This window comes from Capricornis sumatraensis, chromosome 3 (genome assembly GCF_032405125.1).
Source record: "Capricornis sumatraensis isolate serow.1 chromosome 3, serow.2, whole genome shotgun sequence".
Classification (NCBI taxonomy): Eukaryota; Metazoa; Chordata; class Mammalia; order Artiodactyla; family Bovidae; genus Capricornis; species Capricornis sumatraensis.
In genome coordinates this window covers 22,077,017-22,103,840 of record NC_091071.1, presented here as the reverse complement: position 1 = coordinate 22,103,840, position 26,824 = coordinate 22,077,017, and the positions used below count along the sequence as shown (strand labels likewise).

Here is a 26,824-nt window from a genome sequence, read left to right as displayed (position 1 = left end):
CCCTCCTGTGGCACGTGCGGCCTTGGTCTCTGGCTGTTGGAGTTCAGGTGTCGGGGTGGAGGGGGCTGTGCCTCCAGGCCCAGGCCTGAGCTTCCTTCCGCTTGACCCTCGTTCTCCCTGTGCTTCCAGGAAGCTGATGGACAAGCAGACGTTCTGTTCTTCCCAGACCACCAGTAACACGTCCCGTTATGCTGCTGCGCTCTACAGGCAAGGTACCCACTCTGGGCTGCCGCGAGGGCTGAGAGGGTGGGACGGAAGCAGGATGAGGGCTGGGGCCAGGAGAGGACACCCTGAAGGCTTCATCAGAAAGGTTGTTGCTGAGCCGTGAAAGACGCTGGGATTCTTGGCCTCTGGAGGAGAGGAATTCAATCCGGGGTCAGTGACAGGCTTGACTGCTCAGAGCTTTTGTGTAATAAAATTTTATTAAAGTATAAAAGGGAGAGAAAGCTTCTGACATAGACATCAGAAGGGGGCAGAAAGAGTGTACCCCTGCTAGTCTTTGGCTGGATGGTATATAGCTGCTAAGCTGCTGCTAAGTCGCTTCAGTCGTGTCCGACTCTGTGCGACCCCATAGATGGCAGCTCACCAGGGTCTCCCGTCCCTGAGATTCTCCAGGCAAGAACACTGGAGTGGGTTGCCATTGCCTTCTCTTATATAGCTACAGGCTGCTAATTAGAGAAAGGGAATGTTTCAAAACTCAGAGACTGGCACCAAGCCCCTTACCCACAACATGCATTTTGAGATAACATGGGCACAAGGTAAGTCATCCCGGGCCATAAAACATTGACATGAATCTTGAAGAAAGATAGGTTTCCAAGTAAATATGTAGTTTCGTTAACATAGATTGGCAGAACAATGTATGAGTAACCCTTACCCGTTCTGAGTCTTAATGTGGACCATCTTGAATAAAGACAGAATCTAGAGTAAATACATAGTTCATTAACATGGCTTAAGAAAAACATTTCCTTAAGAAAAACGCGTTGGTTAGCTCAAGGTTTGAGAAGAGTTCAGGTGAAACCAGGTGTCATTATGGCAACACAGAATTTTAAGAGAAACCTCCTTTTAAATCTGTATAGAGAAGGGAAAAAACCCTTACACTTGAAGTTTATTTCCTCCTGCCGCTTAAGAGAGAGAGAAAAAACATCCGACGCTTGCAGCCTATTTCCTCCGTCTGGAGACCCCTGGCCTTCCTGCCTGTTGCCCTCTCACCCACGGAGGCCAGGCTGTCAGGGGACTGGGGTTTGCCACCTCCAAGGACTTTTACAGATACTGCCAAACCTGAAGGGGTGGGGCTCCGAGGTCATCATCCTCCTGGGACACAGACACACACACAGCATGACCTTTGAGGCAGGAGTAGAATTTTGTCTTAAATACAAGGTATTTATGACCCAACAGTTCCATTCCTAGAAAACATCTATGGAAGAGAAATGAAACATCACCACACAAAAACTTGTACATAGGTGTTCACAGAAGCATTATCCATGATAGAGAAAAGTGGAAATGATCCACATGTCCATCAGCTGATGCATGGATTACAAAATACGGTATAGCCATACATGTGAATATTATTTAACCATAATAAGGAACGAAGTACTGATATGTGCGCCAGCATGCGTGAGCCTTGAAAACATTAAGCTAAATGAAGGAAGCCAGGCACAAAGGACCACACGTTACATGATTCCATGGCGTATGAAATGTTCAGGACAGGCAAACCCATGGAGACAGAAAGTGTCGGTAGATTACTGGTTCCCAGGGGCTGGGAGGAGAGTGGAATGGGAACATGGTTTCTTTTTGGGGTGATGAAATGGTCTAAAGTTGATTGTGGTATTGGCTGCATTGCTTTGTGAATATATTAAAATACATTGAATTGTATGCTTGAAATGGGTGAATTATATGTTATGTGAATCATCTCAGTAAAGCTGTTAAAAAGTACAGGCTTACTATAAGTATTTAGAGTTTATAAAGCAATAAAGAAATTTGAACACTTAGGTGATAAAGTGGGATAGAATAAAAGTAATATCAAATAGCTATACTCTTCTGATTTGAACTCATATCTCAAGGATATAATTCTTTAAAGCCACATTCCTTTTTTTTTTAAAAAAAAAATTTATTTGGCTGTGCTGGGTCTTAGTTGTATGCAGCATGTGGGAGCTAGTTCCCCTACTAGGGATCGAACCCAGCACCCCTGCCTTGGGAACATGGAGTCTTAACCACTGGGATGCCAGGGAAGTCTTTAAAGCCACGTTCCTTCCTCTCCCTAGTCACGTGTTTACTCCTCATCTCGAGTACTCTGCTCCCTCTGGGGTTGCAGAGAACCTCCATAGAGCCTCGTGTCTGTCTGAAACTGATTATCTTTGCACTGCCTCCCAGTGCACAGGTCTGAGGCCCAAGGAAAAGTTAGGATCTGTGTCAGAGGCATGTAGGCACTCTTTTACCCGGCTCCGCCAGGCCTCTCTCCAGCCCGCTTATAGGAGCCAGTTGTTTTTTTTCCTTTTGTTTTTTATTTGTGAGCTGCGCTGGGTCTTTGTTGCTGCTCGGGGTTTTCCCTACTTGCAGCACACGGCCTTCTCATTACAGTAGCTTCTTTAGAGCTCGGGCTCTAGAGTGCAGACTCAGTAGTCGTGTCTCACCGGCTTAGCTGCTCCGCGGCATGTGGGATCTTCCCAGACCAGGGAGCGAACCTGTTACCTCCGCATTGGCAGGTGGAACTTGATCGACTATGCCACCAGAGTCCCTGCACTAGCCAGCTTCTTAAAAGGATGGGTGGGACTTGACAGGGAGACAGGTTGGAGGATGTAGGGTTAGGGAGGCAGTGAAGTTGCTGTGGCAGAGGCCTGGGTGGGGGCCAGGGAGAGTGGGGCGTGTTTGCTGAGTCACCACTGGGGCCAGAACAAGCAGTTTGCAGGGAGGGGAGTGGGGGCTGGGGTCGAGAGGCCCTTGAATGTTGGTGGAGGAGGGTTTGCAGGTAAGCCTTAAGAAAGCAGCTTTGAGCAAGAGTCTGGGTTCATGTCTTGATCTGGTTTATGTGCTTGTTGTATCTAGCACAGCCAGATTGGGTTGCGAATGGCTGTCAGCTTGATGATCCCAAGGCTCTAGGACTGGGGGCTAGAGCAGAGGCGGGAGGCAGTTGGGCAGTGAGCTGAGGCCTTTCAGGGAATCTGGGGCCCCTGGTGACTCCCGTGAGCCAAGCTGGGTGGGTCAGCCTCAGCTCCTAGCGTCAGGTCCAAGCCCTTCTTCCTCTGCCAGGTGAGCTCCACCTGACACCTTTACATGGCATCCTGCAGCTGCGGCCCAGCTTCTCCTACCTGGATAAGGCAGACGCCAAGCACCGTGAGAGGGAGGCAGCCAATGAGGGTGAGCTTGGGAGCCCCAGCCCTGAATCTCTCTGTACATGTTAGCGGGCGAGGTTGGTTGTGGGAAAAGTACTAAAGGGCTGGATTACAGGATCCTTAGCAGCATCCCTGGCCTTTACCCTCTGATGCCGGTAGCACCCGCCCCCACGATTTTGACCACCAAAAATGTCTCTGAATTTCCAAGAGTCTCCTGGGGAAATTGAAAACCACTGACTTAGGCAGCTACCCCTGTCTAGGAGGAGAATTCAGACACTACTGCTTGAGACCTGCCTGGTGGGTGGGGTGGAGAGCCTGTGCAGAAGCTGCGAGCAGGGCCTTTTCTTTTGCAGCGGGAGACTCTTCCCAGGACGAGGCAGAGGAAGATGTGAAGCAGATCACGGTGAGCCCAGGCCCCGAGAGCGCGTCGGGAGGCAGCAGAGCCAGCTTTGTACTCGGCTGTCTGGAGGCAGCAAGGGTGGGCAGGTCTGCGTGGAGCATGGGCTCTGGGGGTGAAACAGAAAGAGTCCATCTCTTAGAACCTTCTTGCTGGACTACCTGGAGGGCTAATCTGCTGGGCATGAGGTGTCTGGGAGTGGGAAATGCCCCAGATGCTAGGTTCTCTGGCCTCCGGGTGGGCCCTGGACGACAGCCTGGGAAGGCCCCAGGCCTGAGGTCCTGGCCCCCACCCCAGGTGCGGTTCTCCCGGCCTGAGTCGGAGCAGGCCCGCCAGCGCCGCGTGCAGTCCTATGAGTTCCTGCAGAAGAAGCATGCCGAGGAGCCCTGGGTCCACCTGCACTACTACGGCCTGAGGGTGAGCTGGGGTCCCTGGGCGGCACGGACACTGGCCTCGGTGGGCTCCTGGGAGAGAAGCCCCAGTGCCTGGAAGTGTCACCTGTGGCCTCGTCGTCTCACATCCCCTTTCTTTCAGATTGAGTTGTAGCCACTTGGTAGTGCTACAAGTAGAGAGGTTAGGTTCTGGGGGCAGTTTGTCCTGTGTTCCCGCTTTCCTGCCTGTGTGCGCACCCTGGGGAGTGAGTGACCGTGTCACTGGCGGCAGTGGTGGGCCCTGGGCTCTTGCTGAGTGTGAGCATCTTGTTGGGCTCAGTGAGGCTGGTGTTTGGTTACGTACTTTTATGCATCGTGGGCCCTGAATGAAGGCCAGACGCCCCATCAGGTGCTCCGTGGAGAAGCAGCCATCTGTCCCATGGCTGAGTTCGCTGTGCACCTCACCCGCCAAGGGTGATTTTTACTGTACTTGACTTAGAGCCCAGTCTTTAGAACTATATTGAGTAATGGAAGCAATCGAATATTAGCTCACAAAGACACCATAGGCTCCGTCTCCCCAACATTTTTGTAGAGGTGGAGCAACTTACGATTATTCTGGAACCTTCCTGAAAGAGATTTTTGTGTTGACAGAGCCTTAGACTTGGGGTCAGTCAGACTTCCAAAAGCTCTTCTGTTTCCTAGTGTATAACCCTCTGCAGGTTACTTAATCTCTGAACCTCAGTTTCCTTATCTATAAAATGGGAATAATAATAACGGTACCTAACTTCACGTTATTTTGGGGATGGGATGAGTTGGGGTATGTGTGCAGCCATAGGAACAGAGCCTGCCGCGTGCATAGTAGGTGCTCAGTGAACACTAGCTGTTATTATCATTGCTGTCTGTGTTTCTCTTGTCAGACAGCGCATAGAGGCGCAGATGCTCTGGGACTGTGCAGTCATAAAGGCAGGAAGGGATGTGGTTGAGGCCACATGCAGAGGCCTTGAGTGCTCTGCTCAGGAAGTTGGGGTGATCCTGTGGCCGGCCTTGGAGCCGGACAGTGGGTGACTAGAGCAGAAGGTGATACAAGGCTGAGAACCAGATTGCAGGGGGAGGCCTGGAATGTTGGCTGAGGTTCCTCTGACTCCCTGTTCCTCCCCCACAGGACAGTCGCTCTGAGCACGAACGCCAGTACCTGCTGTGCCAGGGCTTGAGCGGGGTTGAGAACACGGAGCTGGTCAAGTCCCCCAGGTAAGATCAGCCAGGCTGGGGCCGTGGAGGGCTGCTGAGCCTGACACTGGCCCCGGGAGCATCCCTCTCTCATGGGTCCTGCCTTGAGACTGTGGCCCCTTCTGTAACACGGTGGGGAGATGTGGAGGGGTCCATCATCCTCTGGAGAGGGCCAGAAGAGGGTGCTGGGCTTTGGGGCGGGGAGCGGCTTGGATACAACCTGGTTGGTGGCCGGGGTGGGGCAAGGACAGAGCCCTGTGAGCTGCTGACCCGTTCTCTCCCCCGACAGTGAGTACCTCATGATGCTGATGCCCCCTAGCCAGGAGGAGGAGAAGTGAGTAGAGGGGCCGGACGCCTTTATCCGCACTGCCCCTTCCCACCCGCTAACCTGCCCCTGGCCTCCTAACCCTTGGTGTTGGTTTTCAATAGGGACAAACCCGTGGCCCCCAGCAATGTCCTGTCCATGGCCCAACTGCGCACCCTGCCCCTGGCTGATCAGATCAAGATCCTGATGAAAAACGGTGAGTGGGCAGCCCTGCCCTGGGGGTCCCCAGCCTTGCCACCTCCTGGGGAAGTGGAGTTGGGACAGACTTAAGGAGCGAGGCCCAAGGTCTTTGGAAAGTGCACTGAAGCTGGTGACAGGCCATGTTAGAGGGGCCGTAGGTCCCTGTGAGCCTGGGCAGGCCACTGGCCTTCCTGGGATGTGTTGTTTATTTATGAAAAGGAACTAAGGTAGCTACGGGGCTGAGGTGAAGATTCAGAGGTGAGGCTTGTTAAAGGATTGTGCAGAGCCTCGCGTGTGAGCATGAGCTGTGTTCATTTTCACAGTGAAGTGTGTTCCTTGCACCACTTTGTGGTCCCTCCCCAGGCTCCCCACAGTGAGGACTCTGAGGCCAGAACCATCAGAGTGGACGTGAGCCTCGAACCTCAGAGCTGAGTCCCAGGCCCGAGGCTGCGGGGCCGGAGTGGAGAGGGGAGCTCCCCGGGGTCCAGAGGCTGCTGGCCTTGCTCCAGAACACATGGGCCTCCCCTGGCCCTGCCGCTGCTCACTAGGGCTAGGGGCTCAGCTGCGGATAGGGAGGTGGGGAGAGCAGAGCACAGTGACCAAGTGCGTGAATTTTGGAGCCAGATGGCCTGGGTTCAAGTCCTGGCTCTGCCACTTACTAGCCAAGTGATCATGGGTGAATTTTGAAGCTTCTTGGGCTGGGTCTTCTCATGAGGCACTCCTCCAGGGCTCAGTGAGAGGCAGGGGCCTGCCCCGAGTGAGAAACAGTGACTGCAGCTGTTACATTACCACTGTCCTGCTGGACTTGCTGCATGAGCCCAGGGCCCTCTTGGCTTGTCTGATGTCTCCTGTGTCCTCCTCAGTGAAGGTCATGCCTTTTGCCAACTTGATGAGCCTCCTGGGCCCCTCTGTCGACTCTGTGGCTGTTCTGCGTGGCATCCAGAAGGTGGCGATGTTGGTCCAAGGAAACTGGGTGGTGAAGAGGTAAGTTCTTCTAGTCCCTTAGTTGGGAGCGCTTACCGCAGTTAAATTGAGTGTAAGTACTGATTGACCAACTGACAAAAACTCAAGTTTAAGTTTTGGGCTTAAATCTACCTTAGTGCTTTCTGTTTGTCCTGTTGCATTTTATATTCATTTTTCCCTTCTTTTCTTGTTACTGTTTTCACCAGTAACTGGGAAGTTACCTTTCTCGACTCTTTCAGAGATTACCCTACAGATTTCTCAGTTTAATATTAGTTGCTACTTTTTCGGAGAAGGCAGTGGCACCCCACTCCAGTACTCTTGCCTGGAAAATCCCATGGATGGAGGAGCCTGGAAGGCTGCAGTCCATGGGGTTGCTAAGAGTCGGGCACGACTGAGTGACTTCACTTTGACTTTTCACTTTCATGCATTGGAGAAGGAAATGGCAACCCACTCCAGTGTTACTGCCTGGAGAATCCCAGGGACAGAGGAGCCTGGTCGGCTGCTGTCTGTGGGGTCGCACAGAGTCGGACACGACAGAAGCGACTTAGCAGCAGCAGCAGCAGCTACTTTTTACCCTCATCCATGACGATTCAACAACCTTTAGGTTTTGGTCTTCCTCTCAACTCATTTGTCATTGTATTTGTATATTTTAATTCTCTGTTTTAAACCCTGTAAGACGTTATCCAGTTAATATTCTTTTTTTTAATTAATTTATTTATTTTGCTCATCATTTCTTTCTGTATCTCTGAGTTCCTAAACATGATGATTTCCTTCTGTGAAATTGAGCATCTGCAGGTCATAAATTTGTTTCCTCTTTGTCTGGAAATGTCTATTTCACCTTTGTTCTTAAAGCCTATTTTGGTTTTTAATTTTATTCAAGTAGGGCTGATTTACAATGTTAGGGATATTTTTTATTGAGTATAGAATTTTAATTTGGTTATTTTCCTTCCACACTCTGATAGAATTTCATTGTATTCTGATCTCCATTGATTTTATTGTTTATCCAGTGTATGTTCCACTGTCTATGTTTCTTTGTTTCTCTCTGGCTGCATTCAAGATTTTTTCTTGTTTTGGTTTTGGTTTTGCACAGCTCATCAAGATGGGCCTCAGTGGGAATTTCTTATGTGTCCTGTCGGGCTGCATAGGTCCTGGATTTGTGGCTTGCTGCCTTTTAGTAGTTTCTCTTCCGTGATTGCTTCTCCAGACTCTGCCTCCTCCCTAGACTGTCAGTTTCTAGGCGGCAGGCACTGTCTTGACTCCCTTTTCCCCTGGTACTGGGTATAATGCCTGGTACGTGGCCGATCCTTGGTAAACCTGACTACATTTAATGCACACTTGAATTATGTTATTTCTAAATTGTATAAGGTAGAACACATTGAATACTCACGGTTTAGGAACGTGATACAAAGTGAGCTATCTGTCAAAGTGTAAATTGTTCTAGATTTTTTAAAAAGTTGTTCATTGCGAAAAGTCCATCATTTCCCAGTTGGTTGGCCAAGAAGACTGCAAAGTATATTCATGTTAGAACCACATGGTGACAGCCTTTCCCTGGAAAATGGACGGTGCCCGGTGTGCTTTGTGGGGCCTTGCAGCTGCTGTCTGTGTGACACAAGCGTCTAATTATGAGGGCCTTTGGGACGGCACTTCACCTGTTATTGGGACCACGTATGTGTGTGTGTGCCAGGGCCCTGTCCCTGTAGGGCTTCCATGGGAAGGTGGGCACAGCTCAGCCTTGAAGGAAAGTAGTAGGTGGGTGCCAGGTGGGCTTGAGGGGGCAGGGAGAGCAAAGGAGTGTGTGTCCCTGGGCAGCAGGGTCTGCATCTGGATGTGGGGTCAGGGTTATGCTGTGGAAATGCTTTTAAGCTTTGGCGCCTGTCATTTGCCCTTGAAGGTCCCTGAGCCTTGAGTGCTGGTCCCATTCTCCCCAAGGGCTTCAACCTCACCCATGCTTGGGGTCTGTCCAATCCCAACCCCTGACCCCTCCTGCCTCAACTCACACTGCCTACTCCTTCCATTTGGGCCAGGGGTAAGGCCTTGGGTGCTGCTTCATTGCTGGCCTCTCTTGGCGTCTCACCTGCTTTATGTGTGGGACTCGCTGAACTCCAGAGTCCTGGGCTCAGCCGGTCTGTCTCTGAGCCCCTGACCCTCTGACCACGCAGGGGCCTTGGGGCTGGGCCCCTGTGAGGGAGGCGTTGGGAAAGGGGTAGGAGAGGAACTCGGGTCTGTAGAGGAGGCTGCTGCTTTTCCCCACACGGGTTCAGGGAGCCAGGCTCCCGGGGAGAACGGCGGGTGATGCGAGCCCTTGGGGCCCATGTGAGAAAGAGGCCTGGGCTTCTGCTTGGAGCTTGAGGGAGTGGGAGGCAGGAGGGCTGAGGACAGGGCCTGACCGGCCACCCCGTCCCCTTGGCAGTGACATCCTGTACCCCAAGGATTCCTCCAGCCCTCACAGCGGCGTGCCGGCCGAGGTGCTCTGCAGGGGCCGAGACTTTGTGGTAAGTGCCCAGCTCTCTGGCCTCCTGGCGGAGCATGGGGGGTGGATGGGGGCTGCACAGAGTCCCAGACCTTCGCCCAGGCAGTGGGCAAAGGGCAGGAGCGTGGGGCCCAGTGGGGCAGTGGGGAGTAGAGGGCTCTGGACTCTGCCTTGCTCCTCCCTTCTCTCAGACCCTGGAGTCTTCAGTTTCATAACCTTTGAGTTCTTAGCCTGGAAGCCATAGGTAGATTCTGACCTGGGAGCCATTTGACCAGAGTGGTATTTTTAAAATGCTGACTCACTGTCTGCTTTTACAAAAAGCAATCAGACTCACGCTAGATTTCTACCTTGTCATAAATAATTGGACAGTCTGGTATCACTAACCCCCAAACACCAGCCACTTTGAACGCACCTGACACTCCCCATTCACCAGCCCCTGGCATGCTGCTCCCTGCATGGTGGCTCTGGGCTTTAGCAACTCCAGAGCTGGCTCATCCCTCACCCCATCACCCTGTCCTGCCCCCCACCCCACCCCCGCGTTTATCCAGAGCGGAAGTCCCAGCCAAGGCATCCCTCCTCAGGGCTTGCCTCTGAGCTCCCGCGGCTTGCACTGCCTCCCTTGACCTTGGCAGTGGGCTTTGAGTTTGCAGCAGTGTTGCCTTGGAGCTGTCTGTGGTGACCTTGGTGAGCTCATGCACAGGTCTGATCACACCAGGCAGCCCTAATCCGTTTAGGAGAGTGTCTCCATTTTCTCATTTCTCACCGAGGTGTCCCAGCTCCTTGGGGTACTGAGCATCTAGATGCCTGTGTGGTTTATTTTCATCTCGGGGATCAGGGTGTGGTGGCATTGACTCCCACGCTCACTCATGGCACACGTGCGCTGCTCACCCTTAGCTGCCTGTCAGCTCTTCTCTGTTCATGCAGACACTGTTCACGTGGGTTGTCTGGGAGAGGGTCTTGTCGGATCTGAGGTGTTGTCGGTGACATGTGGGCAAGGCATCCCCACCCCAGGAAGCTTCTGTGGCGTGGAGTGGGTCCAGCTGCCCTCCTGGAGGTGGTGGCCCTGGAGCTTCTTCACAAAGGAGGAGACAGAGGCTCAGAGTGGAAGTGACTGCCCACAGCCAGAGTCCAGACCCAGTCTGCCTGACACCCCTGCCTGGCTAGGAGCCTCTGCTCTGCGCCCTCATCCCAGGCTCCCAGGACGACAGCAGGGGCTCGGGGGACAGTCATAGGAGTCCTGGAGACACACCTCTTTTTCTCTCTCAGATGTGGAAGTTCACACAGAGCCGCTGGGTGGTAAGGAAAGAGGTGGCAGCGGTGACTAAGGTAAGTGATGTCCTGCTTGACCTGAGGTCTGGCCCCGCTACTGCAGGGACGGGGGCCGAGTGGGGCTTTTGGGCTGGGCGTGCCTCACCTGGCCCCATCCCCGCAGCTCTGCACGGAAGACGTGAAGGACTTTCTGGAGCACATGGCCATAGTGAGGATCAACAAGGGTTGGGAGTTCATTCTGCCTTATGACGGGGAGTTCATCAAGAAGCATCCAGATGTGGTGCAGCGGCAGAACATGCTGTGGATAGGCATCCAGGCCAAGTAAGAGCCTGTCGGGCAGACGAGGGGAAAGGACTATCACGTCGTCCCAGCCACCCTGCTGCCAGCAGGGAGCACAGCCTGGCTGCAGCTGGGATGATGAATGCCAGTTTGGAGCTGTGCACACCCCTCCTTCACTCAGGTGGACTTCGCTGCGTGATCCCAGAACCCCCCTGGCAGAGGCCTGCCACCGCCCATTCTGCTAATCCAACCTGACCGGCCTCTATTCTGAGGGGTCGGGGAGGAAGGGGAAAGCACTCAGGAGCAACGTCCCAGGCTTATGTGGCCCAAGGCAGGCTGGCGGGAGGCTGGCTGAGGAAAGAAAGGTGGGCTGCCACTGCCCACCCCCACCATTCGGCTCCAAGCTGCAAGCAGGAACCACCAAAGCTCCATACGTGTGGTGTCTTGTGGGGACGTTCCTCTTGGGAGGCAGACGACTGGGGACATGATTTACAGTTACAAGGGTTTTTTCTTCTTTTCAGATTAGAAAAAGTTTACAATCTTGTGAAGGAAGCCATGCCAAAGAAGCCGGATGGACAATCAGGTGTGGAGGGCGTTGGCTGGGCGGGCCCTCACCCTAATACTGGCTTCTAAGGGCTGCTTTTCTAGGGCTTGTCGGGGCTCTGCCTGGAGGGGGTGTGGGGCTTATTGGTGGCTGCCCTTCTGTGCCTCTTCCCCTTGCCCACAGACCTCAGCTGAAGGCTTGTCTAGTGGCAAAGCCTTGCCTCAGGGACTGAGGCTTCTGGACTCCAGGGCGGTGTCTGGGTTCCAGGCCTGGAGATTTCTCACCCTCGGGTTGGCAGGGTGGCTACTGGCAGGGACTCAGCAGTAACTTACTGGGTCTCTGAATGTGGAAATCTGATTTTTCCGGTTCTGTTTTTTCCCTCATGGCTGGGGTAGCCAAATTCCTTCTGGGTAGGGTGGTGGTGAAAGGCCAGACTGGGCCACTTGCTTCTGCACCAGCTGGTTTGCATTTTCCCTGTCCCCTTCCTGTGCTCAGCAGAGTGTCCCCATCAGGATAGAAGGGAGTGTCCATGGGGCAGAGGGACCATGGGCCTTCTCCCCAGGTCCTTCCCTGCACCGTCTCTACTGTCCTGAGCAGCCCTGTGTCTTCTCCCAGGGCCTGTGGGGCTGGTCTCTGGGGACCAGAGAGTCCAAGTCGCCAAAAGACAGGCCCAGCAGAACCACGCGCTGCTGGAGCGGGAGCTGCAGCAGAGGAAGGAGCAGCTGCAGGCGTCCGCGGTCCTGCCCGGCGTGCGGATCAAGGAGGAGCCCATGAGTGAGGAGGGGGAGGACGAAGAGGAGCCCATGGACACCTCGCCCGGTGGTGGCCTCCACGGTGGGCTGGCCAACGGGCTGCCTGCCGTGCGGGTGGCAGGCGGGGACAGCTTCAATGGGCACCCACCCTCCGGCTCTGCCGGCACCCTCGTAGCCCGGGAACTCAGGGCCTTTGTGCAGGCCACCTTTCAGAAACAGTTTGTGCTCACCCTGAGCGAACTCAAGCGCCTCTTCAACCTGCACTTGGCCAGCCTGCCCCCCGGCCACATGCTGTTCAGCGGCATCTCGGACCGCATGCTGCAGGACACGGTGCTGGCCGCCGGCTGCAAGCAGATACTGGTGCCTGTAAGTAGCACCCCCGGCGGCAGACGAGGCCCCGTGGAGGGCTCCTGGGCACGCATGCCTGTCCAGGAGGAAGTGGCCTTGGGAGACAGGCTGGCAACCAGACTGGCCTGAGCCCTGCTGGCTTTGGGGAAACAGCTGTTGGTAGGGTGCGTGGGGCAGGGGCACTTGGGAGACTGCTGGCCTCAGTGTAAACGTAGGATCCCACGTGGTTGCTGTGTACGATATTGGGCTGGTCAGCCTCCCAGCCCTGCACCCTCATCTGAAGTGGGCAAATGTTAGTTTTGTGTCACGGGCTTTGTTGAAGGCTGAGTGGGTGCCTGTAGGCCATCACCTGTTGCCTGGCACACAGGAGGGCTTTGGCCATGCCAGCTCCCCATCCCCGGGTCTAGCCCCTTCCTGTGCCAGCACCCGACCCATTCCTGCCAGCTTTGCCATTTTTTACGATGATTTCACTTCTAGTGCCATTTGATCTTGTAACTGCAGATGAAGAAACTGAGTTTCAAAGAAATAAAACGCACTTGCCCAGGAAGTGATAGAGCCGGGCATTGAACCTCAGTACAGTGGCTGCAAGTCTTAAATCCTTTCTGCTGCAGCTGAGATGAGCTGACCTCTCACCAGAGCCCTCAGCTGCACCTGGGTCCCGGCGGGCCTCCCTGTCCTAGAGCTGGCTGGCCAGCTCTGTGGCTTTTCAGTGAGCATTTCTGGTGCAGGCCTGCAGGTGCAGGGTGGGCCACCCCCACCCCGGGCTCCTTGTCTTGTCCCGTCATTGGAAGGGGTCCTGGAGGGGAGGAAATACAGGAGAAGAGGAATCTTTGGAGACCACTTCCCTGAGCTGAGGGTACAAGGGTGCCCGGCTGGGTGCTCTCTTCATTCTCCTCCCAGGCTCTGTCCAGACCTGTCAGTGAGTCGGGTGAAGTGGGCTGTGTATGCCTCTTAACAGGGGAGCACTGCTGTCCACAGAGTAAGCTCAGAAGCATGTGCAGCCTCGGGTGATCTGAGGCAAAGGCCCATCCCTGTGTATGTGAGGAGCAGAAACTAGGGCAAGAGGCCCTGGGTCCCAGGCTGGCTGGCGTTTCCCAGGGGATCTGGCCCTCGTGGCACGGGGCCTCCTCGGTGAGGTCTCTATAGAAGGTAACGGGCTTGGGCACCCTGCCCTATTTGGACCCTCCCTTGTCCACCCGGTAATAGGTTCAGTTACCTGCAGACTCACCTTTCTGTGACGGAGCCAGGCAGGGCAGGGGCACCTGCCTGATGTTAGCCAGGCCATCTCGGGCTGTTGGAGGGGATAGACGACAAGGGGCATGAGTGGCCACCCCCAGGACCCGCTCATCCGACACTTCTCAGTAGGGTCGGCCTCTCGACTCAGGAGACCCTGGCCTTCTGGCCTTCTCTTCCAGCTCCCTTGCTGACTTTCCTCTGTATCTTAGTCACGTCCAAGGCAGAAGATTCCTCAGACCTGTCCAGCCTCATTTTTTTTGTTTTAACACAAGGGAGCTGAGGCCCAGGGAGAGCGAATATATGCGCCAAGACTCAGCTCCTAGCGCTGCTGCTTATTAGTGGCGTGGCCGTGAACACTGAGTAAACCTCGCTGCATGGGACCTCCCTCTTGGAGAGTGGCTCCCTCTCTGGTAGCAAATGAGATTTAAAGCCCACCTGGGACTTTACGTGGTAGGAATTGTTACTGTTACTTGGGTTGTGGTGCCAAGACCAGAATCCACTCTGCCAGGTGCCCTTTCCACCGTCCCCTTCTCCAGGCACCAGGAGCCTGGGCTGCCCTCTCCGTGGTCCGTCTTCAGACTCTGCTGAGCCACGTGGCACGGGCTGCTCAGGGTGGATCAGGGCCTCTAACCCATGTTGACATGGCTTTTGGAGGAGGAGGGATTGAAAGGGATCCCACGATACTCCTAAGGATTTAGGGGGGTGGGAGTGCGTAGACACATCTGAGGGTTGGTTGAGGGTGGGAGGACACAGGATGTTAAAGCAGAAGGGAGAGCTAGTGGCAGGCTGATGGGAAACAGACGCCGCCTCCCCGCCTTCCCGAGCACGTCTGGCTTGGGCCGGGCTTGTCTGCGCCTCATGGAAGCGGTCTCCGCGTGTGGCTCAGGAGGAGGGAGAAGCCGTAGTAGGTTTGCAGCCGCCCACAGCTAGCGAGAGGCAGAGGCTAGGACTGGAACTCCGTTCCCAGAGCTGGGCGGGTGCAGGCCGACAGGACCAAGGCGGGTGGATTCGTGTGTTAGAGCCAAATGGCCAACTCACGCCTGGGCCTCGGTCAGTTTCCCCCACAGACGGCTGCTTCCCCGGATGAGCAGAAGGTGTTCGCCCTCTGGGAGTCTGGAGACATTAGTGACCAGGTGAGGTGACCTTCCAGTCTCCCCAGAAGGGAGGAGGGCGGTGTTCTGCAGGGGGGGACCTTTGGGGAGACCCAAAGTGTAGTCGTATCCATTTCAAATTTTCTAGCCACTCCTGGTTTTAAATATTCTCTGTGTCTCCATATATTTCAAAACATACTGGATGTGCCAGTGGTGTGAGCCAAAAGCAGTGGTTCCCAAATGTCAGGATTGGCTGCATCAGAAACACCTTTTAAAAAGTACACAGATTCGGTTTCGTTCTGTAGGAATGGGGTAGGGTCCTAGGTATTTAAGTTTCTACAAAGCCTTCTAGATGATTCTACTGCCCAGAGATTCAGTTTAGTTCTATAGGAATGCAGTAGGGTCCTAGATATCTAAGTTTCTACAAAGCCTTCTAGATGATTCTACTGCCCAGCCAGGCTTGTGAACTGGTGATGGACCACATTTCTCAGATGACTGATGGTGGCAGGAATCAAAAGGATTTCTTATCAATCTCAGGTGTCAGATCAGATGTCAGAGAAATCAGTCCTTTTGCCTCTAGTCACACCTGGACAGGAATGAACAGAATATTAATTCAGCCAGCAGGATCTGAGGTCCAGAAGTTTTCCTTAAATCATGAGCTTGCCTGAATTTCAAAGATTAAGATTTAATTGCTAGACTTCAGTAGATCTGTCCTTTTCCAGGTGTTGTCCTTAGGAACTGGGAGAGGGAGTGAGCAAAAGCCCCCACTAAGATCTGTGTCCCGTTTTGCCTCTTAGAAGGAGACTGACAGGCAGGCTGAGAATGCCAGAGGGGCAGGGCCTTCGGTGATGGAGAGCCATCTGGAACAGGTCTCTGTGCTTTTGGCCAGAGTGGGTGGCATCTGGGTTTCCTCCTCTTGAACTACTCCAGTAATTAAAAGGAAAAAAGGTAGTAAGTGCGTATTCTTCAAAACAAATAAGACTGAAAGCTGTATGGGAAGCTGGTCTCCTGCTTTGCCTGACCTGATTCCCACTCCTCAGAGGCGATGGCTTTTTAATTACAAGGTTTTATATATATACACACACAGATATACACAGATTGTGCTTCTCCTATTTGATGTCTCACCTTGTTATTTTCAACGGGCTTCTGGTTGCACTGGTTGAGGATTTAGTTTTCAGCTATGTTGGGAGAATGGATGTGTGGGATGTATTTTTTTAGTTACATCACATATCAATGCTAGACGAGAAATGTGTTCATTGGGGAGACAAATATCAGTAGTTTACCATATCCATTTTTTTTTTTATACTGCTTTTCTTGTTTTCACTTGCATGGTTTTCTGAACACATAGACACCATCAGGAGTACTGTTCTTGTGTCCCAGACGCCTCTCCAAGTGGGACCTGCTCCATGTCTCTTGCTGGCTTGCAATCTTGTGTCTTCCTTGTTGCTTAATCTTAGCTTCTAAGGGGACCAGAGGGGTTGTCTGCATTCTCATGTCTTAAAATGGCTTTCTTTTGTCCTCAGGTATTATTTGTCTGGAACTAGGGTTTGGACGGAGAAGGCAATGGCATCCCACTCCAGTACTCTTGCCTGGAAAATCCCATGGATGGAGGAGCCTGGTAGGCTGCAGTCCATGGGGTTGCTAAGAGTCAGATACGACTGAGCGACTTCACTTTCACTTTTCACTTTCATGCATTGGAGAAGGAAATGGCAACCCGCTCCAGTGTTCTTGCCTGGAGAATCCTAGGGATGGTGGAGCCTGATGGGCTGCCATCTATGGGGTTGCACAGAGTTGGACATGACTGAAGCAACTTAGCAGCAGCAGCAGCAGGGTTTTGGAGGGCAAAGCATTTTCCTCTGAATACTGTTCCATCGTATTCAGGCTTTCAGAGTTGTCGTCGAGTTCCTTGGTCCTCTTTCTCGGTCTTTTCAGTTTGATCCACATCCTTCCCTTAAGCCATAGTAAGGTTTTATTCTCACTCTGCATATAGCGCATCAGTGCGTCTCCAGAAGTGCCCTTGTGTGGGTTATTACTGTGCTGGATGGTTGAGTCATCCTTACGAAGTTCCGAAATCTCTTCCCCTGTTTTTTCTCTATTCTTTTGGAATTCTTAGGTCACATTTTATACATAGTGGATCAAATCTTTTCTCTCTCATTTAACACCTTTTGTTCTTATGGGGGGATTTTGACAGTCTTCTCTCCTTCCTATTTTTCTTTGGGACATAATGCTTTTCATGGCATCCTGTCTTATTTATGCGTCAGGACTTTAAGCCACTCACTCCTCATCCTGTCCACGCAGTTAAGGTGTGGCTTCCCTGCTTGCTCAGTTATCCTGTTTTTCTGTCAAAGTATGTCTAAAAACTGCTCCTCTGCTAATGGCTTCACTGGCATTTTTGTTCTGTGTGCATATATCTTTATTTCTTCATTTTATTAAGGCTTATCTCGGGAGATGACAAACTGGCCACACGTGTTTGTCTTTAACAGAAGTCCTAAGCAAGGACTTTGATCGCAGACTACAATGTGGAGTTGGGTCCCTAGCTTTAGATTTCTTATTTATTAATGTTTCTGTTTTAGATAATTCCCGTAATAACATGTTTTTGCTACTAAAGCATCGACAGGTTTTGCTTGAAATTTTTTCCAAAAATTACCGGGTGCGCCGGAACATGATCCAGGCTCGGCTGACTCAAGAGTGTGGAGAAGATCTGAGTAAACAGGAGGTGGATAAAGTGCTAAAGGTACATCCATTTTTGGTATAATAATATGCAGAGGGTCTGAGCTTCTATTCTGACCTTGAGCCTACTAAGAACCACGAAGCCCACCGCTGGCTCCTCCCTGTCTTAGGCGGAGACTGACTGTGGAAACGGATCTCGTCTGGTACCCTTCCTGTGGCTGCGCTTATTAATCAGGCTTCCTCTGCACCCCTCCCCAGCCTGCTGGGTCTTCAGCAACAGATAATTGGCATTGGTTTGGTGGGTTTATGCAAAAGGACTAAATTGAGTAAGATGTAAACTCCATTAATAGTCTAGCGGGTCATCATCCTTTACAGTGACAGGGCCTAGACTGGAATCTGTACCCTGACTCCTCCTTTGAATTGTGTACCACTTTTTTTTCCCCTGTAACCCCATACTAAGTCTTGTGCTCCTTGCTTTAGTAGAACAATTTTAAAATCAAATTTAAAAAGAAGTAAAAATACTTAATTCCTGTTAGGCCTTGGCTTCCCTGTGGCTCAGATGGTAAAGGATGTGCGTGCAGTGCAGGAGACCTGGGTGATCCCTGTGTCAGGAAGATCCCCTGGAGCAGGGAATGGCTGCCCGCTGCAGTGCTCCTGCCTGGAGAATTCCACGGACAGAGGAGCCTGGTGGGCTACCGTCCCTGGGGTTGTGAAGAGTCAGACACAACTGAGTGACTTAACACTTTTTTAATAATGTCTTTATGAGTTGACTGTGTGGCACAAATACCATACTCACAGAAGCATTTAGTTTTAGCATTTAGCATTCAGTTTTACTGAAAACTGATGACAGATTCCCTATATTCTAGTATTCTTATATTCCAGGTCCATAGATGCTGATGCAGTTTGTGAAGCACCTTTTTTCTGGTTAGCTTATTCATATTATCTTCTGTATCTTGTTTATAAAGCACATTCGTTTATAGTCCGTCATTCTTAAGACACCCCTGGGGAAAGAAGGGGTCAAGACCCACGCATGGAGGAGGCTGGGCAGTGACGACCATAGTGTCAGGCAGGTCTTGATCTCCTGTTTGTGTCCTCTCCATGAATCGTAAATCAAGTTTTGATATTCTGCACAGAATGTGCTCCTTTTCTTGCTAATGTCTGCTCGCAACATGTTTCTTTATTCATAGGACTGCTGTGTAAGCTATGGTGGCATGTGGTACCTTAAAGGGACAGTACAGTCTTGACAACAGTTGCAAATCACTAACCCAGTGAATCCAAGCCCACGGACGGACAGCAGAGCCAGCAGAGGTGGAAGTAGAGTTTCGGTTGCTTCAGAAGACTCGGAGCAAGAGGAACTGACCATCTCTCGGCCTGGGGCCTCGCACTGTCCAGTGGACAGAGGGGATCATACTCAGCCAGTGGCAGGGTCACCTTAAGGTAGATGGCTCCCAGAAGAGACCAGCTGGGACCTTCTTTGCAGTACAGTTTGAAATTCGTGATGTATTTTGCTTGTTATTTGGTTTCATTCTCATAATAAAGAGAGTGTACACTGTCACCGGCAGGATGATGAAAATCATGGTCTAATATTTTACTTTCAAACCTAATGCCAACAAGATCTGAATTATGTTTACAAGATGAAGAAAACCTCGAGGTTTTTAATATTTAAAATGCCTGGAAGCCAATATTAAGTCTTCAGTTACCTATCTGCTAAGACTTCTGCCAACTTCATTAAACAAACCAAACCAAACTGTTTCACTGTTGGTTTCCTGTGGCCATTTTACCTTTTAAAACAACCTACTTTAAAAGTCGCAGTCTCAACTGTTTACATGAACCATAGCAAAAAATCAGAATCAAATACATTTATTCTCAGTGTTTGCATATGGATGCAAATAAAACGAGGTAAGTATGGAACAATGTATAAGTGAGGTCATCACACTTTGATGTAAAAAATTTATATTTTGTGTATTTTTAAAATAAATGCTAACACTAACCTGGCATCATGGTGCTGCTGTCTTCAAATGGTTGCAAGAAGGCAGTGCTGTCTGCTCTCAGAGCCTTGTATGTACATCAGGGGGACGGCAGCCAGTAGCACTGCCGGGTGGAACTGTACAGTCGCATATGTAATTGTAAAATTTTCTAGTACACATATTAAAGATAGTACAAAGAAACTTGTTAAATTTTTATGTATTTTACGTAGCCTAATATAGCTAAAATATCAACATGTAATAAAAATATTAAAGTTTTTTGGTACCAAGTTTTTAGTATCTGGTATCTTATACACTGTGTAGTCCATGGGGTCGCAAAGAGTCGGACACGGCTGAGCGACTTTCACTTCTCATCTTACCACACTCACAGTCTGGAGTAGCTACAGTTTTAGTGCTCAGTTGCCACATGTGGTGGCTAGCCCATCGTGACCACTGGACAGTCAGCCCTTGGAGGACTGTGAAAAATTAAAGAATTAAGCTAGATTAGGCGAGACAGGGAATTTCGCTAAAATAAGACTTTTGCTGTGGTCTGTTGGGTAGTAGAGCCACTACTCTCTGAAGATTTAGATGATGGTGTCTGTGTACGTACTTCCCCACACCCCCCAGAAAAAAGAGATACAATACTTGGTAATGAAAGTTTAACAGGTTGATTGTATAGTATGTTCTTGGTTCTAATTGTCAACATACATGAGGCTGAAGAGTAAAAACCTTCTCAAGTGTTTCTGGAGTGTGTCCAGCTATCATATAGCTCTCCTCAAGGGGAGGCCCCTTGTGTCACAGCAGAGACTGAGCAGACTGGAACTGGTGGGGCTTGGAGGAGTCAGAGCCTTAAACACCAATAAAGAGAAGTGAGTTAAACACTGAATTCAAATAGCTAGGGAAATAAGAACAGAGAAGGAAATACTTAAAAATTAACAAGGTAAAAATGTAAATTAAAATATACCAATAGCTATCAATGAAGGAAAATGGCACAAGCTTGTATAGACAATGAGATGGGAAAAGTTTAGAGGAATTAGATGATTTATAACTAAAACATAAATTACTAAAAGTGGTTGGAAAGAAATTGCAACAGAGCAATTACTAGAGAAGAAAAGGGCCAGGGATTATCACAGTTGAATTATATAAAACCTTTATGATGTAACAGCGTGTGATGGTCCCCCAGATGCTTATCAAAGCATTGATCTTACAGTCTGACAAAGACGGCATAGTAATAAAAAGGATAAGTAGTAGTACCATGTAAAGAATTAAGTCAGCCGTGCCTGTGCGAGGGCTTCCTTAATGGCCCAGTTGGTAAAGGATCTGCCTGCAACGCAGGAGACTCTGGTTTGATTCCTGGGTTGGGAAGATCCCTTGGAGAAGAGATAGGCTACTCACTCCAGTATTCTTGGGCTTCCCTTGTGGCTCAGCTGGTAAAGAATCTGCCCCGCAGTGCAGGAGACCTGGGTTCGACCCCTGGGTTGGGAAGATCCCCTGGAGAAGGGAAAGGCTACCCACTCCAGTATTCTGGCCTGGAGAATTCCATGGACTATATCACAAAGAGTTGGACACGACAGTGACTTTCAGCTTTTCATGTCTATGCAAGGCTGATGGCAGGGCATTTCCTCTGAGATCAGGAACAAGGTAAGGATGCCTACCATAATTACTTCTGTTTAGCATAGTGTTGGAAGTACTAGCTAGAGCAATTAGGCAAGAAAAAAACTGGAAGTAATATGTTTGCAGATGATATGATCTTATATGTAGAAAATGAAATATTTCACAAAGTTTGGATGAGTTAAGTAAAGTAGCAGAATACAAAGTCAACACAAAAATCAGTTGCATTTCTACATACTAACAATAAAAAGGAAATAAAAACAATTCCATTTACTAAGGCATCAAAAAAAAAAAAAATCTTAGTGATTGACCAAGGAAGTGGAAGGTTTTTATAATGAAAACCATAAAACATTGCCAGATGAAATTAAGACAAATGGAAACACATCTTTTGTTCAGGGATTGGAAGAGTCAATATTACCCAAAGTGATCTACAGGTTCAATGCAATTACTATCAAAATCCCAATGATGTTTTTTGCAGAAATAGAAAAACCCATCCCAAAATTAATAAGGAATCTCAAAGGACACCAACCAAATAGTCAAAACAATCCTGAAAAAGAACAAAACACTTGGAGGACTCAAAATTGATTTCAAAACTTAACTACCAAAGATACAGTGATTTTAAAGACAAATAGACCAATGGAACAGAGCCCTGAAATAAACACTCATATATTGTCAAATAGAAAAGGACAGTCTTCAATAAATGGAGCTGGGAAAACAAGATAGTCTTATGCTAAACAACAAATTTGGACCCTAAAGTAACACCAGAAAAAATGGAGCAAGACCTAAAAAAAAACAAAAAACAACTTTTAGAACTAGTGTTACTTGGAGAAGGAAATGGCAACCCATTCCACTATTCTTGCCTGAAAAATTCCATGGACAGAAGAGCCTGGTAGCTTATAGTCCAAAGGGTCAGAGTTGGACACAACTGTGTCTATGCATATGGTATTAACTACATTGGACTTGGCAATCATTTCTTGGTACATCAGGGAAGGCACAGGTAACAAGGGGAAATAGACAAATTGGACTTGGTGAAAATTTAAAAATTTTATGCATCATAAGACACTCAACAGAGTAAAAAGACATCCCTCAGGAGAAAATACTTGTAAATCTTATCATCTAATGTGGGATTAATATCCAGATTGTATAGAATTAAAACTCAAAATAACCCAGTTCAAAAATGGGCAAGGAACTGGAACAGACATTTATTCAAAGCATCAAGTGCTGGAGTGGTGCAGGACAGGGGTCTCTTATGGTGGTCCCAGCAGGCAGGCCAGAGCCCCAGGTGGTCTTCAATCTGCAGCCTCCACACTGGACTGGAAGCAAGTCTGTGCTGTTAAGGAGCAGAGTACTGGTTACTTACAGCCCTCTAGTAAGACTCACCATTTTCAAGTCCCCTAAATGGGGCTCATCTTGGTGTTGGGCCCCAGGGCTGGGGTGTCTACTATGTGGCTTAAACCCTTTACTGCCCAGGGTGGACCCCTGGCTTGCCCTGTGACACCCCCTCTTCTGGGTCACCCACTGGGGTTGCAGGTTCAGACTGTATCACTTTTCTCATAAGACTATATGGTTCTTTTTTACTGCCTGGTTCTGGGAGAGCCACACTGCTAGTCTTCAGATCATTCTCAGAACTATATGGAGTTGCAGGCTTGTTGTTTTAGAGTTTTATTTATATTTATTTATGGCTATGCTGGGTCTTTGTTGTTGCCTGGGCTTCTCTCTAGTTGTGGTGCACAGGCTTCTCTTGTTGTGCAGCACAGATTTTAGGGTGCCTGGGCTTCAGTAATTAAGGCACTTGAGCTCAGCAGTTGGCACACAGGCTTAGTTGCTCCTTGGCACATGGGATCTTCCTGGATCAGGGATCGAACCTGTGTCTCCTGCATTGGTAAGCTGATTCTTTACCGCTCAGTCACCAGGGAAGCCCATGTAGTTGTAGTTGTGAGTTTGTTGGGGGAGGTGAGCCCAGGGTCCTACAGCACCATTTTGATCCTGCCTCCCAGAGTTACTGTATAATGGGTAGAGTTTCACTCTTGTTCTTTTTTTCAATGGCTGTGCTGGGTCTTTATTGCTGCACATGGGCTTTCCTTAGTTACAGCAAGCAGGGGCACTCTCTAGCTGTGGTACACGGGCTCCTTATTGTGGTGGCTTCTCCTGTTGTGGAACACGGGCTCTAGGCACACGGGCCCAGCAGTTGCGGCATGTGGGCTCGAGGGCGCAGGTTTCAGTAGCTGTGACACTGGCTTAGCTGCCCGAGGCATGTGGGATTTTCCTGGACATGGATTGAACCCATATCACCTGCAGTGGCAGACAGATTCTTAACCCCTGGACCACCAGGGAAGTCTGAGTTTCAGTTTTAAAGAGTTAAGATTATGGGGCAGAATGGTGGTTGATGGTTGCACAGCAATGTGAATGTATTTAACACGTTTGAACTGTACACTTACAAGTGGTTCAGATATTAATTATGTGTATTTTTACCACAATAAAAAACCCAGAAAACTTGAAGTTCAGATAGTTCAAACTGTCAAGCACAAAAGGAAATTAAGTGTTTAAAGATTAATGTAACTACATGAAAATCTTATTTCACAAAATTCCAGTAAAAAGGTAAAAAGATAAATAGCATGTAATATCTAATTGCAAAACAATAAGGAAAATACCATTTCTCCTCTATTAGTTTGGCAAAAGGGTCATAAAGTTTATTGGTATGGCAACAAGCACATGAAAAGAGGCTCAACATGGTAATTATTAGAGAAATGCAAATCAGAACTACAATAAGCTATCACCTCACACGGGTCAGAATGGCCATCATTAAAAAGCCTACAAATAAATGCTAGAGAGGGTGTGGAGAAAAGGGAACCTTCCTATATTGTTGGTGGGAATGTAAATTGGTGCGGTCACTATGGAGGTTCCACAAAAAACTAAAAATAGAGTTGCCATATGATCCAGCAATCGCACTCCTGGGCATGTATCTGGAGAAGATGCTAACTTGTAAAGATCTGTGTACCCCTAGGTTCACTGCAACACTATTCATGATAGCCAACAAATAAATGCCTATCAACAGATGAATGGGTAAAGAAGGTGTGGTGCATATATATAAACAAAAGAATACTAGTCAACAATGAGAGGCAAAAAGCAAAGGAGAAAAGGAAAGATATAAGCATCTGAATGCAGAGTTCCAACGAATAGCAAGAAGAGTAAGAAAGCCTTCTTCAGCGATCAATGCAAAGAAATAGAGGAAAACAACAGAATGGGAAAGACTAGACATCTCTTCAAGAAAATTAGAGATACCAAGGGAACATTTCATGCAAAGATGGGCTCGATAAAGGACAGAAATGGTCTGGACCTAACAGAAGCAGAAGATATTAAGAAGAGGTGGCAAGAATACACGGAAGAACTGTACAAAAAAGATCTTCACGACCCAGATAATCATGATGATGTGATCACTAATCTAGACCCAGACATCTTGGAATGTGAAGTCAAGTGGGCCTTAGAAAGCATCATTACAAACAAAGCTAGCGGAGGTGATGGAATTCCAGTTGAGCTGTTTCAAATCCTGAAAGATGATGCTGTGAAAGTGCTGCACTCAATATGCCAGCAAATTTGGAAAACTCAGCAGTGGCCACAGCACTGGAAAGGGTCAGTTTTCATTCCAATTCCAAAGAAAGGCAATGCTAAAGAATGCTCAAACTACCGCACAATTGCACTCATCTCAGTTCAGTTCAGTTCAGTTCAGTCACTCAGTCATGTCCGACTCTTTGCAACCCCATGAATCGCAGCACGCCAGGCCTCCCTGTCCATCACCATCTCCTGGAGTTCACTCAGACTCACGTCCATCGAGTCCGTGATGCCATCCAGCCATCTCATCCTGGGTCGTCCCCTTCTCCTCCTGCCCCCAATCCCTCCCAGCATCAGAGTCTTCTCCAATGACGTCAAGGCTGTATATTGTCACCCTGCTTATTTAACTTATATGCAGAGTACATCATGAGAAATGCTGGGTTGGAAGAAGCACAAGCTGGAATCAAGATTGCTGGGAGAAATATCAATAACCTCAGATATGCAGATGACACCACCCTTATGGCAGAAAGTGAAGAGGAGCTAAAAAGCCTCTTGATGAAAGTGAAAGAGGAGAGTGAAAAAGTTGGCTTAAAGCTCAACATTCAGAAAACGAAGATCATGGCATCCAGTCCCATCACTTCATGGGAAATAGATGGGGAAACAGTGGAAACAGTGTCAGACTTTATTTTTGGGGGGCTCCAAAATCACTGCAGATGGTGACTGCAGCCATGAAATTAAAAGACACTCACTCCTGGGAAGAAAAGTTATGACCAACCTAGATAGTATATTCAAAAGCAGAGACATTACTTTGCTGACTAAAGTCCGTCTAGTCAAGGTTTTTCCTGTGGTCATGTATGGATGTGAGAGTTGGACTGTGAAGAAGGCTGAGCGCTGAAGAATTGATGCGTTTGAACTGTGGTGTTGGAGAAGACTCTTGAGAGTCCCTTGGACTGCAAGGAGATCCAAACAGTCCATTCTGAAGATCAACCCTGGGATTTCTTTGGAAGGAATGATGCTAAAGCTGAAGCTCCAGTACTTTGGCCACCTCATGCGAAGAGTTGACTCATTGGAAAAGACTCTGATGCTGGGAGGGATTGGGGGCAGGAGGAGAAGGGGACGACCCAGGATGAGATGGCTGGATGGCATCACGGACTTGATGGACGTGAGTCTGAGTGAACTCCAGGAGATGGTGATGGACAGGGAGGCCTGGCGTGCTGCGATTCATGGGGTTGCAAAGAGTCGGACACGACTGAGGGACTGAACTGATAAAATGAATGAAATAATGCTATTTGCAGCAACCTGGATGAATCCAGACCATGCTAAATGAACTAAGTCACAAAGAGAAAGACATGATATCATCTTAATCTAAATCTAAAATATGACCCAAATGAACTTTCCTCCGAAAAGATCCGCAGACGCAGAAAACAGACTTGTAGTCGCCAAGGAGGCGGGGGTGGGGGAGGGAGGGCTTGATTAGGAGTTTGGTAGCAGATGTAAGCTATTATCTACAGAGTGCAGAGACAGCAGGTCCTACTGTATAGCACAGGGAACCATGTTTAATATCCTGTAATAAACCATAATGGAAAAGAATATAAAAATATGTATGTGTATAACTGAATCACTTTGCTATACACCAGAAGCTAACACAACATTGTAAATCAACTACGCTTCAATAAATTAAAAAAAAACAACATGCTTTAAAGATGCATGGTTCAGTAAAAATGCAAGATACACTCACTTTAAACTATGGGGTGATATAAGCACATTCATGTACAGAATAGTTTGGAATGACATACCAATAAACTGGTAACTGGACAGGACAAGGATTGGGAGGTCAGAGGGTCAGGGAAGATGAGACAACTCACTTTATAAACTCCTTATACTGTTTGAAGAAATAATGTTTTACCCATTAATCCAGCTTTGCCATTATGCAAAATTAGATTCAATGCTCATTTTAATGTGAACATTCTAAAGTGTCTTTCCTATAACTGAATTATCAAATGTTTTAAGAGTCAACTAGCCAAATGCTATTAATTTAGAACCAAGTCTGACAATTTTAAAATAGTGAAAATCATAAAGCATACACATTTTTAAATCATATAGTAATTTTAATGAACATCAATATGAGCAGAATTTGTGCTACTACACAATCCCAAAGAATGGGAAGAATGGAAATGGAAAAAAAATCACTATCAATTCTTCCCAGATAGATTCTGTTGGAAGAAGAAAAGTAAGCAGTTGGTAATAAC

The 26,824-nt window shown here is 48.9% G+C and overlaps 1 protein-coding gene across 1 annotated transcript in view; it reads left to right on the top strand.

Moving 5' to 3' along the window:
- Positions 1-19,367, top strand: part of POLR3E (RNA polymerase III subunit E) — a 31,021-nt gene extending 11,654 nt beyond the window's left edge. Inside the window, exons 6-21 of the mRNA XM_068967248.1 lie at positions 130-212; positions 3,247-3,354; positions 3,683-3,732; positions 4,024-4,143; positions 5,260-5,345; positions 5,614-5,658; positions 5,754-5,845; positions 6,693-6,813; positions 9,203-9,284; positions 10,529-10,588; positions 10,695-10,852; positions 11,332-11,393; positions 11,970-12,472; positions 14,746-14,823; positions 17,390-17,515; positions 18,639-19,367. Of these exons, the coding sequence (XP_068823349.1) occupies positions 130-212; positions 3,247-3,354; positions 3,683-3,732; positions 4,024-4,143; positions 5,260-5,345; positions 5,614-5,658; positions 5,754-5,845; positions 6,693-6,813; positions 9,203-9,284; positions 10,529-10,588; positions 10,695-10,852; positions 11,332-11,393; positions 11,970-12,472; positions 14,746-14,823; positions 17,390-17,515; positions 18,639-18,695 (1,831 nt within the window). The 3' untranslated portion in view covers positions 18,696-19,367. The remainder of the gene's footprint in view (positions 1-129; positions 213-3,246; positions 3,355-3,682; positions 3,733-4,023; positions 4,144-5,259; positions 5,346-5,613; positions 5,659-5,753; positions 5,846-6,692; positions 6,814-9,202; positions 9,285-10,528; positions 10,589-10,694; positions 10,853-11,331; positions 11,394-11,969; positions 12,473-14,745; positions 14,824-17,389; positions 17,516-18,638) is intronic.
- Positions 19,368-26,824: the final 7,457 nt, after the last annotated feature.